This window comes from Panthera onca, chromosome E1 (genome assembly GCF_046562875.1).
Source record: "Panthera onca isolate mPanOnc1 chromosome E1, mPanOnc1 haplotype 2, whole genome shotgun sequence".
Lineage (NCBI taxonomy): Eukaryota > Metazoa > Chordata > Mammalia > Carnivora > Felidae > Panthera > Panthera onca.
In genome coordinates, this window is record NC_138352.1 from 33,011,783 (window position 1) to 33,032,013 (window position 20,231).

Sequence of the window (20,231 nt, forward strand, 5' to 3'; positions counted from 1 at the left end):
CAGGCTCTTACAAGTAAATAGGGTATTTTCAATTTAAGGCTAGAGGAACCAGGGAGCAGAATGGGAGAGAGTTCTGCTATCCTGCCCCCTAATGGTATCCAGATTGGGGTTTAAAGGAATGGGAGAGAGAGGTTAGAAACCAGAGAAATCCCATCATAGCCCTCCCGAACTGGGAGCTTTATAAATTCTTACTCAAAGTGTGGCATTCTGGTTTGGTAAATGAGTCTTGTCTCGGCTTCTAGTAACCCAAACTTCACTCTCCAAACCCACCTAAGAAGCATAATCAAAAGCTCCTTAAATCCCAACTCTACAGCATGAAATCACCCTGAACATGAATCAGGACCCTGCGTTCCACTGTGAGCCTTGCTACTTCATAGGGTGGAGTGTCAGCTTCCCGTTCTGCACTTAAGTTTCTTCATCTATAAAATGAAATACTATGTTCACCTGTTTTCACTGGGTTGTTTTGAGAACCAAGTGAGATATGTGAAAGTGATTTGAAAAATTGTAAAGGTATAAATATAAAATGATGTTAATAACAGCAGCATCAGAGCCCATAAACTACACTCCACACGTTTTAATTCATGAACAAACAATTAGAAACAGTGGTTATTAGTCAGAAACTATATTGTGAAAGACAACTACTCTTTTCTTGTTTATCAGGTTTGAGGGCAGTGTAGTCATTAAGCACACTGACCTTGAAGGCAGAAGGTGATGAGTTCAAACTCCAACTCTGCCACCAGCAATGTGAACTTGGGCAGTTTTTTCATTGCTCTGGGTCTTACTTTGCCCATGTCTGCGTGCACACGTGCGCACACACACACACACGCACACACACACACACACACACACACACACATGATAATAGATTCTTTGTGAGGATCCAGTGAGATAATGCTTGTAAAATGTTTGATAGAGTGCCTGGCACATAGTAAGTATTCAATAAATATTAGCTTTAAAAGGTATCAAGTATTTCTTGGGCACTGGCAATGTGCCAGGCCTAACTTAGGAAACAAAATGGAAAGATAACGGTTCTATTTCTAAGAGCTAACAAGTTTGGTGGGGAAACATCCATACAAATGAAAAAACAACATGCTCACTATTCAAATGCAAAAGTGGTCTAGGAAAGGAAATTTATATTGGAGGCACCCGGATGACTCAGTTGGTTAAGTGTCCGACTTCGGCTGAGGTCATGATCTTGCGATCTGTAGGTTCGATCTGTAGGTTCGAGCCCCAGGTTGGGCTCTGTGCTGACAACTCAGAGCCTGGAGCCTGCTTCGGATTCCGTGTCTCCCTCTCTCTCTGCCCCTCCCCCACTCACACTCTGCCTCTCTTTCTCTCAAAAGTAAATACAACATTAAAAACTTTTTTTAGAAGAAAGAAAATGTATAAATAGGCCTGGAAGAAACAGGTAGATAGAAATTTTCCTAGTGAAGGAAACACGACTCAAAACTTTTGAAGAGTGAGTAGAAGTTTGTATTAAAAAGGCTTGGTGCTTTTTATTTGGCTTTATCATTTGCCATACGGCTTGAAAAGCCAAGTCTCATGTTTATGCTTGTTGGCTTTCTGGTGATTCAAGCTTAAAATTCTGGTGACTTGATGAGCATGGTGTTGGAAACTGATTTTACTTGCTATTTTCTGTATGTGAAACATCTGTTGTTTTGTTTTCATTTCACAGACCCCGTAAGAGCTGTACAAACAGCTTCTTGCATAGGGAATAGATTGGTTGCCACCACTTAAAAGTGTTAGCATCCTTGGAGCATGTCGTTGGTCCCTTTAAGGAGAGAAGGCAGGGAGAAATGGTAACCACTTGTCCCTCTCTGGAAAAGTTGGAGCTGGAGGTGACTGGGACAAATAGGTAGGAAACAGAAAATGGGATGCACAAGCATTTGTCCTGGAGACAATGAAAAGTTTACAGAGAGCTGTCCTTTGTCCACATGCAAATGTGAAAATACAGAAAGCTTTGTATTTGCCAGATACCTTGCTACCAAATTGGAGTGTCTTTTTCAGTTCACCACGTATGTCAGCAGTGAATCTGGGAGTTAGAGATGTAGCCCTAAGTGGAAGAAATTTCAGACTTTCCTTTGAGTATTCTGTTTCCTTAATGTTGGTTAAATCCTTCAACAATGCACAAGAAGATGAAAAAGCTGTGTTAACTCTATTATCTGCTTCTGTACCAATAACTGCCATGTTAGAGAAATTTAATTGGCATCTAACAGAAATCATCTGTTACCTTATAAAAGTCATAGAATCTTAAGAATTTAGAACTGGAAGAGCCTTAAAGAGCTTGTAGGTCAGCCTCTTCATTTCACAAATGAGCAAACGGTGGCCCAGAGAGGCTGAGCCTCCCTCACCTCCGTTTCGGAATCCTCTCCAGGGCTTCTGTAAGCATTTTGCATGCTGATGAAGGGAAGGGAGCCACAAAGCCTTTGCATTGCAGTAGGCACAAGTGAATTGTCTTCCCCCCACATTTGTCAGCTGAGGAAGAGGGAGATCAAAGCAAAGTAAAACTTTGGTAAGTCCCAAGAGGGACAGAAGCCCGGTGATGTTGAAGTTACTGTATTGGTCCACGTGACTGGTGCTGAGTGGAAATGAGTCGTTTCCAACCCATTCAAGTTTAGGGCACCTGGATGGAGAACTTTAAAATAAGAAAACATTGTCAACAACAACAACAAAACAGTCACCGAAACTGGAGAGTATCTTGACCCACAGGCAAGAGGCAGCACCGCAGAACCACAGAAGGTGTGCAGACGTGGTATTCCGCCTCACTAAGATTGAGAGAGGATCTGCTAGCTGTAGGGGGATTTAATGCTTTTAGGAGCGACCCCCCTCCCCTCCCGCCCCGGAGGAAATGCAGCAGCGGCAGGACGTGGAAAAGCCATGTTTGGCCTGCAGAGAGATCTTTTCCTTAAGACTCCTATTTGGACGCGAAAGTGCCTGGTAGATAAGCCGGGCAGGTAGATGGCCACAAGCTCACTGGTCCTCTCCTTCCTTCCGCCAAAGAGAGATGCCCCGGCCCGGAGGGCTCCCCAACCCTGGGGGTGGGGGTGGGGTCTCGACCGAAGGCACCTTCGTACCTGGATTTCTCGCGGCCTCCCCCAGCCCGCACCCTCTGCCTGGGGCCGGGGAGCAGAGGAGGACTGAGGGCAGGTGCGAGGCGTTCCGTCGGTCGCGCCGGTCTGGGAGGGAGGGGGACGCGTCCGCGGTGACGGAACAGAAGCCCCGAGAGCCTCGGCCCTTCCCACCACTGCCTGGGCCCCGCGGCCGCTCCGGAGGCGGCGGCGAACGCTCCACACCGCCGGTTCGGGGCGCAGCGTCGGCAACCTCGGAGCTCACCGGGCCGCAGCTCGCCCTCCAGCCGGGGGAACCCGGGGGAAGCCTCCGGGCCCAGGGGCGGCGGCGGGGAGACCCCGCCCCGGCCGGCCGGCTCGCGCCTATCGCGGCCGCCGGCCTGGTCACGCGGGGAGTGGCGCCGCGGGCTCGGGGCCAGAGCCCGGCGGCTGCCGGAGTCGCGGCGGGCCGGGGCCGGGGCCGGGCCGGGGGCGGGGGCGGCGGCGGCGGCGGAGGGCGGAGGGTGGAGGGTGGGAACAGGGGCGGGCGGGCCGCGCCAGTCGGGAGCCGCGCCGAGCCGACCTGAGCCACGCCGAGGCGCCGAGCGCGGCGACCGACCCCCGAGCACCCATGCTGCTGACGCTGGCCTGCGGCTCGCTCTTCTTCCCGGGGCTCTTCGCACTGTGCACCTGGGGGCTGCGCCGCGCGCGGCCCGCCTGGACCGACAGCGACTGCGTGATGATCAGCACCAGGTACGGGCGAGGCCGGGCGCCGTCCGCCCCACCCCGGCCGCGCGCGGGCTGTGCCCGGCGCCCCGACCCGCCGGCGCCCGCCCCCTGCGCCGCGCCGAGGGCGGAAAAGGGGGGCGACAGGAAGCGAGGGGGCTGCCTCCCCGGTGCCTTGCCCCTCCGGGGCGCTGGCCGGAGCTCTCGGAAGACCGCGGGCGTCCCCCCGGGAGGGAGAGGGAGCCGGCTGGAGGGCGCCCACGCGGGGCGGGACGGGGCGGGAAGCTGCTGCTCGCGGGTCGGGGAGCGCGGCGGCGGCAGTACCCTCTCCCTCACCTCCTTGGCTCCCGGGCCGCCTGCGCGAGAGGCAGGTTGAAGCCTTGGGCTTTATGCTATCTCCTGGACCGGACTTTTTCTTTTCTTTTCTTTTCTGCCGCACGTTAGACTGGTTTCTTCAGTGCAGGCTGTGTTGGCCACCGGGTCGGGGATCGTCATCATCCGCTCCTGTAACGACGTGATCACGGACAGGTAACATCCAGCGCCAGGTGAAAGCAGCACCAGTGACAGCGCCGAACTTTGTGGAAGTTTCCTTATTCGAGTGGCTCTCAGGCGCTAGTTCTTTATCAGCACGTGCTGTTGGGGAGCTGATTGATGGGAAAGCTGGGGCACCATAATTAGTGCCTCTTCCTCTCCGTACGTCTTTCGGCCTCGCCCACTTGGGAGAAAGTAAGCCGAAGATACGCTAGTGAATGTCGGGTCTAGGTCTGAAGGTGGGCCACTGACCCAAGTACTTTGTGAGATACATAAGTGCGAGAATTACTCGGAAGCGGAACTCTAGCTTTTGGTTCTTTTCAGTGATTTCACTAGGGTCCTACTCTGGAGCTTCATTGGCCAACGTATGTTCAGTGTGGGTAGCAGAGAGCCCCTCGGTGGAAAGGAGTGAATCCACCAACCCTGTCTTTACAAGGGCGGCTCCGTGGTTCCTCTGGATTTGCTGAAGGCAATGAAGAGGCTTCTAGTGTTTTCAGAAAACTGACTTGTACGCCAGTCAGAACTTGGTCCAGAGACAGGTCAGGAAAGGTGCCTCTAGTGAAGAAAATCATAAAGACCAGAGTGGTCTACTTTGTACAGTGTTTAGATCTCAGCAATTGTGCCTCCCTCCCCCATTTTTCTAAAAAACCATTTTTTTCATCTGAGTTCCCAGAACCCCTCTTACTTTCTCCTAAAGAGTGATACTGAAACACGCTGGGAAAATCTCAGAGCCTCTTCTAGTCCCTTTCTCATGTTGACTCTGCAAAGTGCCCTGCTTTTCACCTGTCGAGACTGAACTTGATGGGAGCCGGAGTGCGGCGTCCACCTCACTGTGGCCTGCAGACTTAGCGTCCGGATCTTCCTTGGATTAGTGCTGCCCTGTAGCTTTTGCGCTTTTCTTCCTGTGCCTCTTTTGCAGACGAAACCAGCTATCTGCAAGGAATTATGGGCTATGCAGACAGAAGATAGGTCAAGTGGCCTTGACTGCATATACCACAGGCTGACAGCATTAGCTTGGCCGGGTTCCGTTTTTATTCTCTTTGGCCAATTTTGAGGTGTCGGGGGCTAACCTGAGGGTGTGGATCCCTGTGGTGGAAGCTGAACCACCCTGGAGTGTGGGGACACAAAGGAATCTGGATCCAAGTCGCTTCTTTCCCGCTTTGGGGCTCAATGCCCTGCCTGTCTCATAGTTCAATGGGTGAAATAGTTTCTTATTGAGTTGCAGGAAGAGGAAAGAGTTCAGAAGAGCAAAGAATAAGAATGGGTCAGCTAGATAGAAGATGAAACTCATCCAATCTGTGTTGGATCTCATCCAATCAGTCACCAGAACTTTCAACTGACCACAGCATGTTAGCCAGATCAACTCTTTGGCCATTTTCTGATCATGCAACAAGTTCCCTCACTGCCCCCAGTTTGTCACACCCAACTTGAAACCAGCCTCCTTTGCAAAGATTAAACTGACAGACGTGACTCCACAGCATTATCCTGAGCTGATATGAGGGCAAGCATCGAGTAGCCACTAAGCATTTCAGAAGATACTGGTACGCCATTAATTGTCCGTTCTGTAGCGTGGTGTCTCCCCCTCAGAAGCTCCACGTGTTTAGTGGCTTGATCCTGGTCGCACACCTGAGTTTGGTTTTCAGTTTCCTCCTTTTGTGTCTCTTTATGCCTTAGGTTCTCTGATCACACAGTAGAGATAGACACATTTCTGTGCCCTCCACCTTTACATGTATGTGTGAAGATTTTTTTAAAGGTTATTATTATTATTTTGAGGGAGAGACAGAGAAAGCATGCAAGTCGGGGGGGGGGGGGGTGGGTGGGTAGGGGCAGAGAGAGAGAGGAAGAGAGAGAATCCCAGGCAGGCTCTGCACTGTCAGCAGAGCCCAAGGTGGGGCTCTATCTCAAGAACCATGAGATCATGACCTGAGCTAAAATCAAGTGTCAGATGCTTAACCAGCTGAACCACTCAGGAACTCCTGCCTAAGGATGTTCTAGAGGTACCTAGATCATCTTAAAAACAGAGTCCTCAGCAAGCACTGCAGGTGATTCTGAATTCGGGTTGAGAACCAGAAACTAAATTACTTTTACCTGACAGGTGCACAGTAAAAATCTGCTGAGTGAAGCTGTTCCTTCTCAGCATAGCATATGATTTCTATGTTGATTTTTTTTTTCACATTACCTATAGAATGATTATTTATCATTTGGGAACAAAAGTGTAGAACTTAGAGACTTCTAATCTGCTCTGGGGCAGTGATACACAGTCATTTAGATTCTGCAAATGTTGATTCAGCCTCTTTGGACAAGTAAATGGGAACACTGTCTTTTGTCCCAGCTTCTCTTCTGGTGTCTGACTGCTGTAAGGTAAGTCCTTGGGCTCTGGGCTCATTTCCAGATGTATTTTTCTTAATGAGTGCAATTGGGATTAGCCATAGAATTCTAAAGAAAATGGTCAGGGTAGCTCCCAGAAACTCCCTACAGTGGGGTTGCAAGCAGATGCAAGAGGAAACTCCCAGCTATTGAGCAACTAAGTGAAGTCAAACGGGAAATATTTGATTTGGCATTTGGGACACCTACCTTCAAACCAGTTTCTTGGCGAGGCTATTGAATCATTTGTAGAGATATCGATATCAAAGTTAACTTATATCAAAAAGTGCCAGAAAGCCCATTAGAAATGAGTAGCTAAGTCAGAGAAATAGTGACAGCTGGCTCCGTGGTCCTGAGTGGATCCTGGTTTTCTGCCTTTGACAATTAGGAATTTGCCCTGTCACTCAGAGAAAATTTTTCACTCACCTTATCACTGTCAGTGTCTCCATTGTAAAGTATTTGGAGTAAGAAACAATCAGGTATGAAGCTGAAGGGGATGTGTTTGAGAAGAGGTCGGCTTTGAGCTTTCATAATTGAGATCCATAGTTATTTCAAGGACCGTTCATATGCTTTCTTTTAGGCACTGGCTTGCCCGGGAGTACGTCTGGTTCTTGATTCCATACATGATCTATGACTCCTACGCCATGTACCTCTGTGAATGGTACCGAACTGGAGACCAGAGCCGCAGACAGTCCCTCACCACTTTTCAGAGCTTCCTAAGTAAAAACCGTCTCATGATCACGCACCATGCGGTCATTCTGTTTGTCCTTGTGCCAGTGGCACAGGTATGGCCTTCCAGCACAGCCACCAGCAGACTCGGTCACTCATCTTCTCCTGTTAAACTGGCTATCTTGACTGTTGCCTCTGAGTAATGTCTTGCCTTCCCCTTCCCTGCTGCACCCGCTCTCCTGGGCCAGCTACTTAAGCAGTAAAACGTCCCAGGCAGATCCTGCAGGAAAAAAAAAAAAAGGATCTGAAATGTCTGTGATCCTCCTTACAGACATTACTCTTTATGCAAGCCCCCAGCCCTCTGTGACTCCCAGGCTCTGTCAAAGGTTCTGTCTTTAGCTTATACAATATAATAACAATTGAAGACACAATGCAGGGCAACATAAAAATTGTTTTAAAGAAACGAGAGCATTTCAGTCAACTGGCCATTTGCTCTAACAGTGCCGGAGAGTACTGTATGCGCTATTTTGAGATCACAAAAGCACACTCTCAAAGCAGAGAGCCTCATAATTTCTCCTTGGATCCATTTCCCCACAAAAACCCACCCAATTAGGAAGAGAATGGGAATGCCGGAAGGAAATTAGTAATTTTGAGTGCCTACCAGGTGACAGGTGCTTGTAGCTTTCTATCTGTGATCAGAAGTTATTACAGAATAATTAGATATTATTAGCCCTGTACCATAGATAAAGAAACCAGGGCCTTAAGAGTTTACTTACTGTACCCAGTGGTACGAGGTGACAGAGCTGCTATCCTACGCTATCCTGGTTTTTCTTAAGAAGATAAAAGGAGTGGTAGAGTATATTACATTCTTCAAGAAGCTTCACCTGATTGCTCTGGGGCCCTAACATCCAGCACAGGGTCTGGCACATATTTTGTTGACTCAAACTGGCTAAATGCCCTTGGCGTGACAAAGTTAGATACCCAAAAGTAGGCTACACGGTTCCTTCCGGCTGACATTGAAATTCAGAAAAAGCTTGGTGTGTGATGCAATCAGCTGATCTGAAGCTGCCTCTGGATCCTAGGGATTTGGCCATCAAAGTGTCACTGCTGTGGAAGCAGCAGCACATTCACTGGGCCTGTACTTGCTCATTTAGCCTTTCCCTTTCCCTTCGTGCTCTCTCGTGGTCACCCTTCTCAATAGCCCTAGTTGGAATTTTCCTTCTGGTGATTCCTTAACCTCCATGTCTTATTTCCCCTTTTTTCCTCCCTCCCCTTTTCCTTCCGCAGAAGCTTAGGGGAGACCTTGGTGACTTCTTTGTTGGCTGTATCTTCACGGCAGAACTGAGCACTCCATTTGTGTCGCTGGGCAGAGTTCTGATTCAGGCACGTATGAGTGAGACGGCAGTAGCTGTGTGGAGGAAGCCGACTCTGCTCTTCCTGGGTAGATTGTGGGGTTTAGAGAAATCCCTTTGTGCTAGGAATAGTGGGGATAGGAAACCACTGAACAGACCTAAAGGTCAGTTGGTGTTCTGAGCCGATGGGGTTGAAATTGTACTTCTGATTCCAATTTGATACAGGTTGATTTTTTTTTTTTTTTTTTAATTCAGTTTCCGTATGCCTGTCGGCTGGGCGGCTTATGCCAAATTCAGTATCAGTATTGGAAAAACCACGAGCCTGTATGCACACATAAATACAGTGGCATTCAGTCCTCTTTTCTACAAGTGTCAGAAGACTAGATGCTTGGCCCTTACTGCGGTGGGGCTTGGGCTAGTCGTTCCCTGAAGGCACAGCCTTTTGGTGACTCTGCATTCTCCTTCCCTCTTCTCTTGCAGTTAAAGCAGCAGCATACCCTTCTGTACAAAGTGAACGGAATCCTCACACTGACCACCTTCCTCTGCTGTCGGATCCTTCTTTTCCCTTTCATGTACTGGTCCTATGGCCAACAGCAGGGACTAAGCCTACTCCAAGTACCATTCAATATCCCTTTCTACTGCAACGTGGCCAATGGCTTCCTCATCGCTCCCCAGATCTACTGGTTCTCTCTGCTGTGCAAAAAGGCAACACGGCTCTTTGATGCTCCCCCAGCCCGAAAGGATGGGTAATTGCTCTCCGGAGTCGGGCAGTGAGGGTGCTTCCTCACACCAGCTGCCTCCTCCACTCAATCAATATTCTATGGACCAAATTGTGCCCTGGGTGGCCTCAGCCCTTGGGGTATTGATAAGCAGAGGGATTTGAGTTTTTCTAAAGAATATTCATATTACCTCCCTCTTCTAACCTACCCCTTTTGCAAAAGCACTTTTTTATTAGTAACAACTATCGGCTTCTGTCAGATTTCCATTGGTAGCAAGGTGGTTTCAATGCAAGCCCAAGGATCCTTCCTTGGGTCTTAGCTCAAAGGTTCTGGGAGGTAGAAGCATGGGGTATGGAGACAGGTAGACTAGGGTGGTAAGTGTTTGGGCACCCGCCTGGCCCTAATATTGGTGGCTACCCACCTTTCCAACCACTCAGGGCAGTATCCACACATACCGGGCCAGCAGAAGCAAGACTTCGTTCTTCACGTCAGTTCTTGTGATGTCAGCCTGGGAAAATCACTGTGTGTAGGTAGTTTTTTATCACTTACTAGATAACCCATTGGTCCCATGCCTCATCCCGTCATCCACATGCCAACACTGAATTCCTGTGTCCACTGACTTCCATTCAGAAGTCTTGCTGGCAGCAGGGTAGAGGTGGGGAAGGGAACCTACAGCACTTGAGTAGGCAGAGAGGCCGATAGATCAGCACCTTCGTAGGCTGCCTTGGGAAGACCAGTGTCAAACGTGAGCTTGTTGTAAAGTCACAGATGCTGTTCCTGTTTTAGCACGTTCCCTCAAGCCCAGCTTTCCCCATATCCACACGCACAGGATGCCGTTGTTACGATAGGGGTAAAGCGAACGGTGCCTATCAAGCTCTTTACTGGGTAACCCTGCTTTGACACTGCCCTTTCCATATGACATGGAAACAGGCTTCTGTATTCCAAACCGTGAGATGTCTCATCCAGGCTGCCAGATAAACCAGAGCCTGTGTCCCAAAGCCTGTTCCTACATGAGCATATGGCCACTTTGCCACAGAAGGCTGGAGAGCAAGAGCACAACACAGCGCTGGCCAAAATACATCCTGTGGACTGACTCCTTCACCCGCCACTTGCAAATAGGATCCTCTGGTGCCAGTACTAATCGTTCCTTATCAACTAGGATGGTTTTTAAAAACTGCTACCATGAAGTGTTTTTGCAAGTGGTAGTAAAAATCTAGATGTTTTTAAAGTGGCTTTTAATTCATTGTTGTCCATGAACTTTTAAAGTACTGGGTATGTAACGGTGTCTCAAATTTTGACTGTTTCAGTCTTTAATGGGTGCCATTTAAAAAACCTAAAATGCTGTAATTTTTTTTTTTTTTTTTTTTTTTACCATTTTTATTATCGGTGTATCTTTATAAATCACCCCTGTGGTGATTAAATTGCACTAATATTTCCCAGCTTCTTCTCATTTGTGAAATACATCAATACTGACTTCTTTCCAGACCCATCCTGTGACCTGACTGGACTCACTGTTGTGTGCTATGGTTTCCGGCCCATCCATGCACCTGGAAGAAGTGGGGGTGTTGGGGGTGTGGTCATGCTGTCAGTGCCTAGGAGGGCCTAGTTCATACCTTACTCTAACGTTTCTGGGGTTCCAAGAATACATTGTAGGGTCCTAGAGTTCAAGCATATTGATCAGGTAACTTTTGGCGCTTTCTTCCCTTCCTATGTAAGTACCAATTAGAGGAATTGGAGGGTTGAAAACCAAATGTAGGCCACTAAGCCGACCCACTTAAGGCGGGGGCGGGAACCAGAATAATGCCCCATTTTGAGAGAAGGTATGCACAGGAAGGTGACGGGGCATATCCTTTTCCTTTCCCTACCTCCCAAATTAAACGTCTCACCAACCAGTTCTCATAGTTCTGGGATATACCCAGACATGTTAAATTTGCATCTTTATGCTTCTGCATACACCACTGCCCGCTTCCACTCTTCAAAACCATGACAACTTACCCTAGGCAGAAGATAATTGTACCCATCCTTTATACCCATCTCTGCTGTGTTTACCAGACCTGGTTTCACACAGCCCCTCCTGGGTCCACTGAATGGAGTTAAGACCGTACGCCAATTCCGAAGTCACCCATTTTAAGGTTAGTAGTCTACCCCCTGACATTTAATTTTCTTGGTCCAACGTTCTTTTACAGTGGTGCAGGCTGTTTGGGCACACAAATCACACAGCCACTTGCTGGCAGAAGGGAGTGCTTTTCCTTGTTGCCCTTCCCAAGGTAGCACGAAATGACTCTGGAAAGGGGTTTCAGTGCAAAAGAACATACCTGGTTATTTTTCCACTTGGGTGATTTCACCTTTGGACTCATTTGCCAAATTCTAGGGTGGATAGGTCCAGTTATGAGCAAGTTCCTCCCAGCTTGCCTTGATCTTTAAGACTCCAGCTGAGCCCAATGTCAGAGAATCTCTAAGCCTAGACTATTGACGAGAAAGACTCAAGAGACAGGATAAAACTCAGAAGAGAATTTTATAATTTGTACGTTATAAACATCTAAGAAACTATTTTCTTTATAGTTACTGCCATATACCTTCTTAGCTTGTATACAATTTCACATAACTGAAAAGTTTATGTTTCTCAGCTCGACCCCTAGAGACCCCACCCATGTTGAGGGCCCAGCTGTTTTCTGATCTACAAAGGTCAGAAGTTGCTGATCTTCTGCAGCAGGGTTTGGCGCCGCTCCTCAGGGCTAATGTTCTCGGCGATGGACTTTAAGAAACGCTGCTCATTTACCTTCTGGAGCAAGGAACTAACAGAAGGGTTGGCCTTGCTCAGGGTTTCGTAGCAGGTGAGGATTTCCAAGGCCAAGACGTAGAGAGGTTCACACACCTCTTGGTGGACCATGGCCATGATGTGCAGAACATGACAGAATACCTGGGTATAAAAAAACAGGGTTTCCTGGGTCAGGTCCTGTTCTTGTCCTTGAGCCCAAGGGCCAACTGACTGTATCAACCTAACGGAGTCCAGGAGGTTGGTCAGACTGTTACAGAGAAGTCTGACCACATGGCTCCAGCCTTCCATAGGAAGCCAATTACGACAACTCTGGCTGCAGAGAAACTGGAAGGCTCTCAGAAAGAGTACAGAGAGTTGGAGCTCCTGGGCAAAGGGCTTCAGGTTGAGCAGAGGAACAAACTGAATATATTCCAGGCTATAAGGGACATGTAGGAGCTGTTTCTCCAATAGTCTCCTGGTCAACTGGTAAAGGTACTGCCACTCCTGGGGGCTGCACCAAGGCATGACTTGTACCAGGGCCACCAGAAAACCCTTGCTGAACAATCTGACCTCCTCAGGGTTGCCCACATCTACTACCAAGAGGGAAAGCATCTGCTCAGAGATGCTGCTGGAGAGGTAGCAGCACTCCATCCAGGCAAGAAGCCCTGTGCCTGGCCCGTACCCAGGGTGGGCCTGGGAGGTCCACTCGTCCTCAGAAAGCTTACAGATCTCAAAAAGTGTGGCCGGCACCTCACACTTGAAGTGGCCCTCAAAGAGGTTCTTCATTCTCAAGCGCACTGTCCAATCGAGCTGTTCCAGCTTCCGGTGGAGCCAAGACTGGGACTTGATCCATGTGTCCGGGGAGAAGGTCTCAGCATTAGCCAATACAATCTCACAGAGGATCTCCAGAATATGGATCACCAAATCCTTCCCATCCAAAGAGAGGCACCGCTTCTCTTTGGGGAGCTGCCAGTATTTGCTGAAGCAATCCAGCAGCTGGCACAAGCTGAAGATGAGAGGGAACGGAGAACAGGTCTGCAGCCAGTATCCCTCTAAAGATGCATTTGCTTGGAGAGTCTGGATGAAGATCTTCAAACTGAGGTCCACCTCTTTGACATCTAGCATCAAGAAGGGCAGGACGAACTCTTTTAGCACTTCATCTGGCTCAAGAAGAGCAACAACTGGGATACCCTGGGGCTTCACAGGGGTCATGAGACAGCTCAGGAGCTCCAAAAATTGCTTTTCTTCCTTGGGTGTAGAGAACTTTCTCCAGACGGTTTCTTTGAGGCATGACACCACAAAATTGGTGGGTGGATTTGGACTCTGCTCTTCCATGAACCTAAGGGCAGGGAAGGCAGTGAGAATCTGAGCCAGGAACTTGTGAGTGCCAAGATTGACCACAGCCATGCTGCACATTTTCTTCACTGTGATCTCTGGGTACAGAATTACCAGGCGAGCCACAGAAGCTACAGCTTTAGCTAAGCCCTGTTCAGAGGCACTCTGTGCGAGCTGGTTAAAAGTTGTATTGAGGTCTTCCTGAAACCCGTCCAAGCCAGCCATCTTCTCAGACAGACCCTTTCGCCCCCAGGAGCGCAGGGTGCCTGATAGGACTTTATTCTTGTCTGGCAGTGAGAGGTCTGCATAACATTCCAGGATCAGGCTGATCACTTGTTTGATCTGAGATTCAGGGATGGCTCTGTCTGTCACGGTGACTTCCATCACCGTTTGCAACAGCTTTAACAACAAGTCCGGCTCTTGGAAGAGAGCCTGGTTATTTACCAGGCAGGCTAGCCACTCATCTGAGAAAGCCCACTTCTTCTCAGAAGCAAAAATGTAGCACATTTCCATATGCCGGTCCATCTTCTGGTCGATGATGGCCATGGCAATCGAGGCAGTGATGTCCTTCTCGAAGCCCTTGTTCTTCAGCACCCTGTTTGTTTTCTTTAGGAAGTCCCCTACACACTCTGCCAGCTCAGAGACCACCTGCCCCTCCTCCTTAGACAAGCTGGTGGAATCCAGGTAGAGCTTCAAGTTCTGGCTGAAGGAAGTCAGACTATCACACAGCCGGTAGCTGTCATAACTTGTCCCCTGGCTGCTGTTGAGCACGGTCTGCAGCTCCTCCCCCCACTCTCGCAGCAGGCTGCACATGAACTCCAATCCGATGAAAACTGTGTCGCTTGGGAGCTTGGCCAGGGAAGTCAGGCTGATGTCCCGTTCTGCTTCCTTTACCTTCTCTGCCAGTGCCTGTTGGTGATACGGGTTCTGGGTGTCCAAATTCCACACGGAGATCACTGCGGCCAGTTTGTCCAGATACACAGTTGCAGACACTTCCTGGGGGTCATTCTCCATTAGTGCAAACACTGTCAGCATGTCAGCCAAGTTGGCTAGCGCATAACACTTCATCCCGGGGCACAGGATTCGATTTTGGATTTGTTTCAACCCAGTGAGCAGCATGGCCAATAGGGGCATAGTAGGACACACATCTGGGTCTGACTTAAACCTCTTTGGAGGATGGGAGAACTCATCTGAAGAGGACAAGTACTTATGGGCCATTGTTCTAAACTGGGAGAGCAGGGGGTCCTGCTGATTGCCTTTGTGCTTTATCATTTCCCACCAGACACTGAGGAAAAAGGCCACATCCTTTGAAGAAGTGTCAACAGACATGTGCTCCAAAAAGTGCTCTAGTTCTGCACGGCAGATAGTGGTGGGCAGGGCCATCAGGAGCTGGATAAAGAGTCCAGAAGCTTCCAGAGACTTGAGCAGCTCAAAGAGCACTGTGTGATTGATGGTAGGGATCATGTTGACTACTGAGAAGAACACATCTTCCTGCCACCGAGTGTCAGTGTCAGAAGGGGTGACAGGGTAGGGCTGAAGAACCTTGGCCCAGATGATGATCAGAGCTTTCTTCTTCCAGGCAAAGGGCTGGGAATGTGCTGTGGTGGAGGAGATCTCCCTTAGGGCCTCCACAATGGGCCGCCCAACATGCTCCCAGTCAGACTTTGTCAATTCTGCCAGTGCCTTGGGGTGGAACAGCTGCTCAGCGAGCAAGAAGCCTCCATGAAGAATAGTCATTTCTTCGCAGATATTCAAGGGTCCTGCACAGAGAGAAACCGAACAAGACAGAATGTGGTGAAAAATCTTTAAAATAATTAGAAGGAGTTAGAGGCAGACAGACATCAGTTAGTATAGGCTGGCTGTCATTATCAGAGTTGGACATGAGAAGGGTTCAGTGAGACTGGGAAGAATGGATAGTTCCAAGAGCTGCTGCAGAGCTGGAGTCAAAAGGACTTGCCTGAGGAATAAAAAAGGACTCCCACACTCTCTAGCCTGGATTGGGAAGACAATGGGCATCACTGGAGGAACAAAGAAGAATCAGAACAGTTTTGGAGGAACCCACTGTTCAGTTTGGGTTATTTGGAGTTTGAGGTAGAACATTAAGGTAGAAACATCCTCCAGCAATGGAAAGGTGGGGTTGACACCCAGGAGGGGAGTCCATCCTGAAATGTAGCTCAGGGAGATATCCACCCCAAGGGGATAATGGAATGAACAAAGTAAATGAGATCCTGCAGGAAAAGCATGTGAAAAGGGAAGGGCTAGGCCCTCCGGCACAGGATGGGCCAGCAGAGGATGTGGGGAGGAAGGCTGAGAGAGAGAGATATCACAGCAGTACCAAACTGCAGGGGCCACCAAGTGAGTAGTGTGGAATGTGACAATTGAGCCTCTAAGTAATGATATAGCCTAAGAGGGGCACAGGCCAGGGCTGTGGGCATAGAAGCAATCAGACAAGCCTTGCCATCCTTCCTTTCCTTTACAGCCTTGTCTTGCAAACAGATTTCAAATGTTCTGCCTTTCAGGGAAACAGTTTACCCCATAGCTCTTTCTGTCAAACCAGAACAAGCTACTGAAGGCTCTGGTTCTCTGGTAGAAACCGAGAGGTCGACACAAAAAAATACTAGATTAAGAAAGAAAAGTTCTTCCTCCAGTGAGCCATGAATCAACAGACTTCTCAAGGAAGGCATTTTGGGATGTTAAATTAGACACAGCTTTAAATCCTAGCTCAACCATTTAAAAGCAGTGCAATCTTAGATTTCTTCTCTGAGCTTCCCTTCTGTGTATGTGGGGAAAATAGAGACTTCCTATTAGGACTGTGAGGAACAAGTGATAATATTAGCTAAGCCCTTGGCAGAGGTGGTGGCTGTTAGCTCCCAATTCCATCTCCCAGAGCTGCTGAGCGTTAAATAAGATATAGCTACAGTAAGCATCTGGCTACAAAGAGCCTGGTAAGTGCTCAATAAACGTTGATTCCCCCCAAATCTTTCCATTGTTGGCAGGACCAGAACCTTGTCACTATTCTTTGCCTTCCCCAGCTCAATAATAGGAAAGGACATAGGTCTTCCTCAAGTAAGCTTCTTCCGGCCCGGAAACAAAATAGAGTACAAACACTACTCACTATTGAGTATTCCTGACTTCTCTCCCCTTTCCCAGGGCATGGAGATGCCACCCCTTCCTCATTCCCTCATGCCTCCAAGAACCCATCTTTTCCATTTATACAGGCCAGAAGCCAGCAAGTGAGAGCCTTGATTCAGATTTAAAAAGGTCCTGCCCTTCGACTTTAAGGGAGCAGCTAAAGGCAAAGGATTATCCAACCAACTGGTGAAGGCAATTCACCTGGACCCCCAGTGGCCAAGGCAGACTCCCAGGAAAGATCAGGTTGCCTGAGGGGTCTCACTGGGGATTCTGCCCCTTCCCCCCCTTTTTTTGGTTCAAGTTGGTCTCCTAGGACCCCAAAATATGCCCCCCATGAATCTGTACATTTAATTTTATTGCACAATCAGTTCAGCCAAAATGTTTGGCCCCCGATACCCACTTTCCAGAGATGGTATGTTCACTGTGCTACCTGAAGGAGTTAAGTCCCAGGAGCTATCGGTTAACAGCTGGGCAAATCCTAAGTATTTTTATTACTCCTGGTTAACTGGTGCTTGTAACTCCCTCCCTATGTTTATTAAGTGTTTACTCCGTGTCAGGCACTGTGCGAGATCTTTTTGAATCTTCAAATCAACCTGTTGACCATTTCTGCTGTAGCGATGGGAACACTGAGATTCAGGAAGAGTTTGCTCAGAATGTCTCTACTACAGCGTAATGGGGCCGGGACAGAAATCACCACAGCTGCAGGGCTCCAAACTCTCTCCTGTTCCACCACTGAAGAGCTAACTGGGGATAGGACTACATTTCTACTGGCACATCTCGGGGTGCCTCACCCCAGCTCTCTCAGAACAGCCTCCTGGTCTTATCTCCGTAAGAGCATGGCTAGCAGGGTGGGAGGCTGGACAAGGAGCCACCGACTTATACTAGCTCTCGCCTCCCTTCCCGCAGGCCCTGCCTGTGAGGATTCTGAATCAAAGGCACATAAGTTCAAAAGTGCCCCTCGGCTGCTGCGGCCCTCCCCACAGCTGCTGGTCGCAGGAACGTTAGCTGTGCACAAGGCACCGTACCAGACACTGTATCCACGTGCTCTCAATCCAAAGGCCCCCAAACTGTGTGGTGGATACATTATTATCGTCCCCGTTATATCTATGAGGACCTCAAGAGCGTAAGACGCTTGCTCAACAACTCGGTAGCCATTCAATAAATGAGACTGTTGGGGTATCCGGGATTTCCCCCGGGCGTCTTCTGAGCCGGGCATTTTCCAAAGCACGTGCACAAACCCTGCCTGTCCACCTTCAGGAAAATCTAACTTCACAGCCGCTTCGCCCTTCACGTGGAAAGGCGTCCGGAGGGAGCCAGATGCCGGCCAAGGAGCTGCCGGGCCGGGGTTAGATCCCGGCCTCCCGACCCCCGGCCTCCAAGGATAACCCAGCCCTCCAAAACCCTCCCCAGCCCGGAGGTCTCCCTTAGCCCGGACCCGCTCAGCACCGCCCTCGTCCCCCGTCTCAGGACGCGGACCAGGAGGGCCGAGGACCGGCACCAGAGACACCCACCTAGGTCCATGGCGGCGACGCCAGCGGCCGTGAGGCCGCCCCTCCCCGGCGAGGCCGCGAGCGCAGCGCAGGCGCCGCGGCACAATGGGCAATTCCGGGGGGCGGGACAATGGGCCGCGCGCCTCAGCCCCCGCCCACAATCTCAGCCCCGGCTCCGCGCGGTCGGTCGTGATCCTCCCGCCGCTCCGCGCGCACGCGCGGTCCTCACCGACAGGTCAGCGGCGCCCAGGCAGGCCGGCCCACATCGCCCCCTACCGGCCCGAGGCTTCCAACCAGCCAACAGGCAAGAACTCGCACTTCGTTTCCGCCCTGCGTGCCCCGCCCCGCCCCGCCCCCAAACGTCGGTCCGGTCACTGGCCCCTGGGCTCTACAGCTCCCTTTGCCCGCGCGCTCAACACCGCTTGTGTTCAGCCCCTGCACAGCCCAGCCTTCTGAGTCCCAGTGGCTCCTACCCACTAGCTCCATCCCAGGTTCCGCTTTCGCTCCCATACAGTAACCCCCCGGGATTACCCGCACTGAACGCCCTCCCCCTGGCTGCCCATTAACCAGCACAGATGTGCCACTCAGAGGCGTCTTCGCCTCTAGCGGGTCTGCCTGGTCTCACTCAAGACCATCTGCCCCCCCAGACGCACAACCCGCCCTCCCCCCACTCCCCAGAGTGCCTTCTTCTCATAGCAGCAGCACAGCATCCTAAATTTTCTGGCATCATAATAGATGCCTGTGAGATGTTACTGGTTACCCTCCCCAGAAAATGCATTTTGCCAGCCAGAGCAATAGGAGGGGAGATCCAATCCAATGAGCCTCAGTTTGCAATCTGAACTTTATAAAAACACACTGGACTTCTCACTGGGAAGACACACATGGACCTCCCGTGTTCTCAAACATTACCGTCTCCTTTGCTCCCTTTCACTCTTCCGAGACCTAATTACTAGCCTCCAGTGTTTCTAACTCTCCATCCTCCATCCTCCAGTGCCAACTGTCACCTAGAAAAGACACAGGGGCCCGGCCTCAGTTCCCCCAATGTGCCAAGTAGAGTTTGAGATGGCCTGCGCTGCTGTCAAGCAGTTGAAGGGACCTGTGAGTGATCAGGAGAAACTGTTGGTGTACAGCTTCTACAAACAGGCCACCCAGGGCGACTGCAACATCCCTGCCCCACCTGCCACAGATGTGAAAGCCAAGGCCAAGTGGGAGGCATGGAACGAGAACAAAGGGATGTCCAAGATGGATGCCATGAAGATTTATGTTGCCAAAGTGGAAGAACTGAAGAAAAATGACAGTGGATAAGGAGGAGTGCCAAACAGAATGAAGTGGCATGGCTCCTCTGATAGGGAAAAGGGCTTCTTAAAAGTCTGATGGCTGAAATGTCATGAAGCCATAACAACTGTAGCTGAGAGACCTCAATAAATCACTTCAATTGCATGAGAGTGACTGTTTGCTGACAGGTGATTACACTCAAAGTGACTGGGAGAATCCTGGGGAGGTGTCCAAAATATATGAAAACAGCCTCTCCACTAGGGAAAGTTCCATCAAAACTGGCTTCATGTAGGATTCTAAGAGCTCCCAGCCTTCCTATTCCCAGAGTATAGATAGATATTTGGCAGGAGTAGAGGGGTTGGGGGAAGAATCATGCTATGGAAATTGCCCAAGATTTGAGGTCAGTCACAAAGACCATTCTCCAGAGGCTAGGCCTCTCAGGGGAAAGGAGAAGGAAGGAGGAGGCTGAGGCTCCTCTCTCTTCAGGGGTTGTCTGTTCACTACTAACCCAACATTACCGAGGGGAAAGGGTCTTTGTCTTCCAAAAAGCTCAAGTCAAGTCCTACTTCCCAAAGCCCCACTGGAACATAGGCCTGATGAAGTTAATAATTTGAGGGAAGTCAAACATTTAGTGACGTAATTGATGCATGACAACATAGCAGATGAGAAACAGAAGCAGATGGTTTCAAAATCCCAGCCTCTGAATGCAACCAAAATTTCCTTGGGATTAGTCTGTAGTTAACCCTGCTTTCTGCTTGCATGTCGGTAGGACAAGATGTGTACATGTAAGTGAGTTTATTTATTTGTTTGTTTGTTTATTTTTGGTAGTGAGC

The 20,231-nt window shown here is 49.7% G+C and overlaps 2 protein-coding genes and 1 non-coding gene across 4 annotated transcripts; 2 read left to right on the top strand and 1 right to left on the bottom strand.

Annotated features, from left to right (window-relative positions):
• The first annotated feature begins 3,668 nt into the window (after positions 1-3,668).
• Positions 3,669-10,898, top strand: TLCD3A (TLC domain containing 3A). Its single transcript, XM_060646885.3, has 5 exons — positions 3,669-3,800; positions 4,218-4,301; positions 7,249-7,453; positions 8,625-8,720; positions 9,170-10,898. Exons 1-5 carry the CDS (start codon positions 3,679-3,681, stop codon positions 9,437-9,439), a joined length of 777 nt encoding a protein of 258 aa, XP_060502868.1. The 5' UTR covers positions 3,669-3,678; the 3' UTR covers positions 9,440-10,898.
• A 1,006-nt stretch (positions 10,899-11,904) lies between these two features.
• GEMIN4 (gem nuclear organelle associated protein 4) lies at positions 11,905-18,245 on the bottom strand. 2 transcript variants are annotated; one of them, XM_060646882.2, is made up of 3 exons: positions 18,145-18,245; positions 12,917-15,261; positions 11,905-12,328 (listed from the first exon to the last, which is right to left on the bottom strand). In XM_060646882.2, exons 1-3 carry the CDS (start codon positions 18,152-18,154, stop codon positions 12,095-12,097), a joined length of 2,589 nt encoding a protein of 862 aa, XP_060502865.2. In that variant the 5' UTR covers positions 18,155-18,245; the 3' UTR covers positions 11,905-12,094. The 2 variants fall into 2 exon arrangements, with proteins under 2 accessions (XP_060502865.2, XP_060502864.2); XM_060646881.2 differs by having other exon boundaries at positions 11,905-15,261.
• A 92-nt stretch (positions 18,246-18,337) lies between these two features.
• LOC132688109 (uncharacterized) lies at positions 18,338-19,563 on the top strand. The gene is made up of 2 exons (XR_013552054.1): positions 18,338-18,427; positions 19,115-19,563. It is a non-coding gene; the product is annotated as an uncharacterized LOC132688109 (transcript).
• Positions 19,564-20,231: the final 668 nt, after the last annotated feature.

What these genes read in the sequence shown, in the direction of transcription:
- TLCD3A (XM_060646885.3), top strand. Translation starts at nt 3,679, where the DNA reads ATGCTGCTGACGCTGGCCTGCGGCTCGCTCTTCTTCCCGGGGCTCTTC. An exon ending in TGCGTGATGATCAGCACCAG is followed by an intron (nt 3,801 to 4,217) that starts GTACGGGCGAGG and finishes GCCGCACGTTAG; the next exon opens with ACTGGTTTCTTCAGTGCAGG. An exon ending in TGGGCAGAGTTCTGATTCAG is followed by an intron (nt 8,721 to 9,169) that starts GCACGTATGAGT and finishes CTTCTCTTGCAG; the next exon opens with TTAAAGCAGCAGCATACCCT.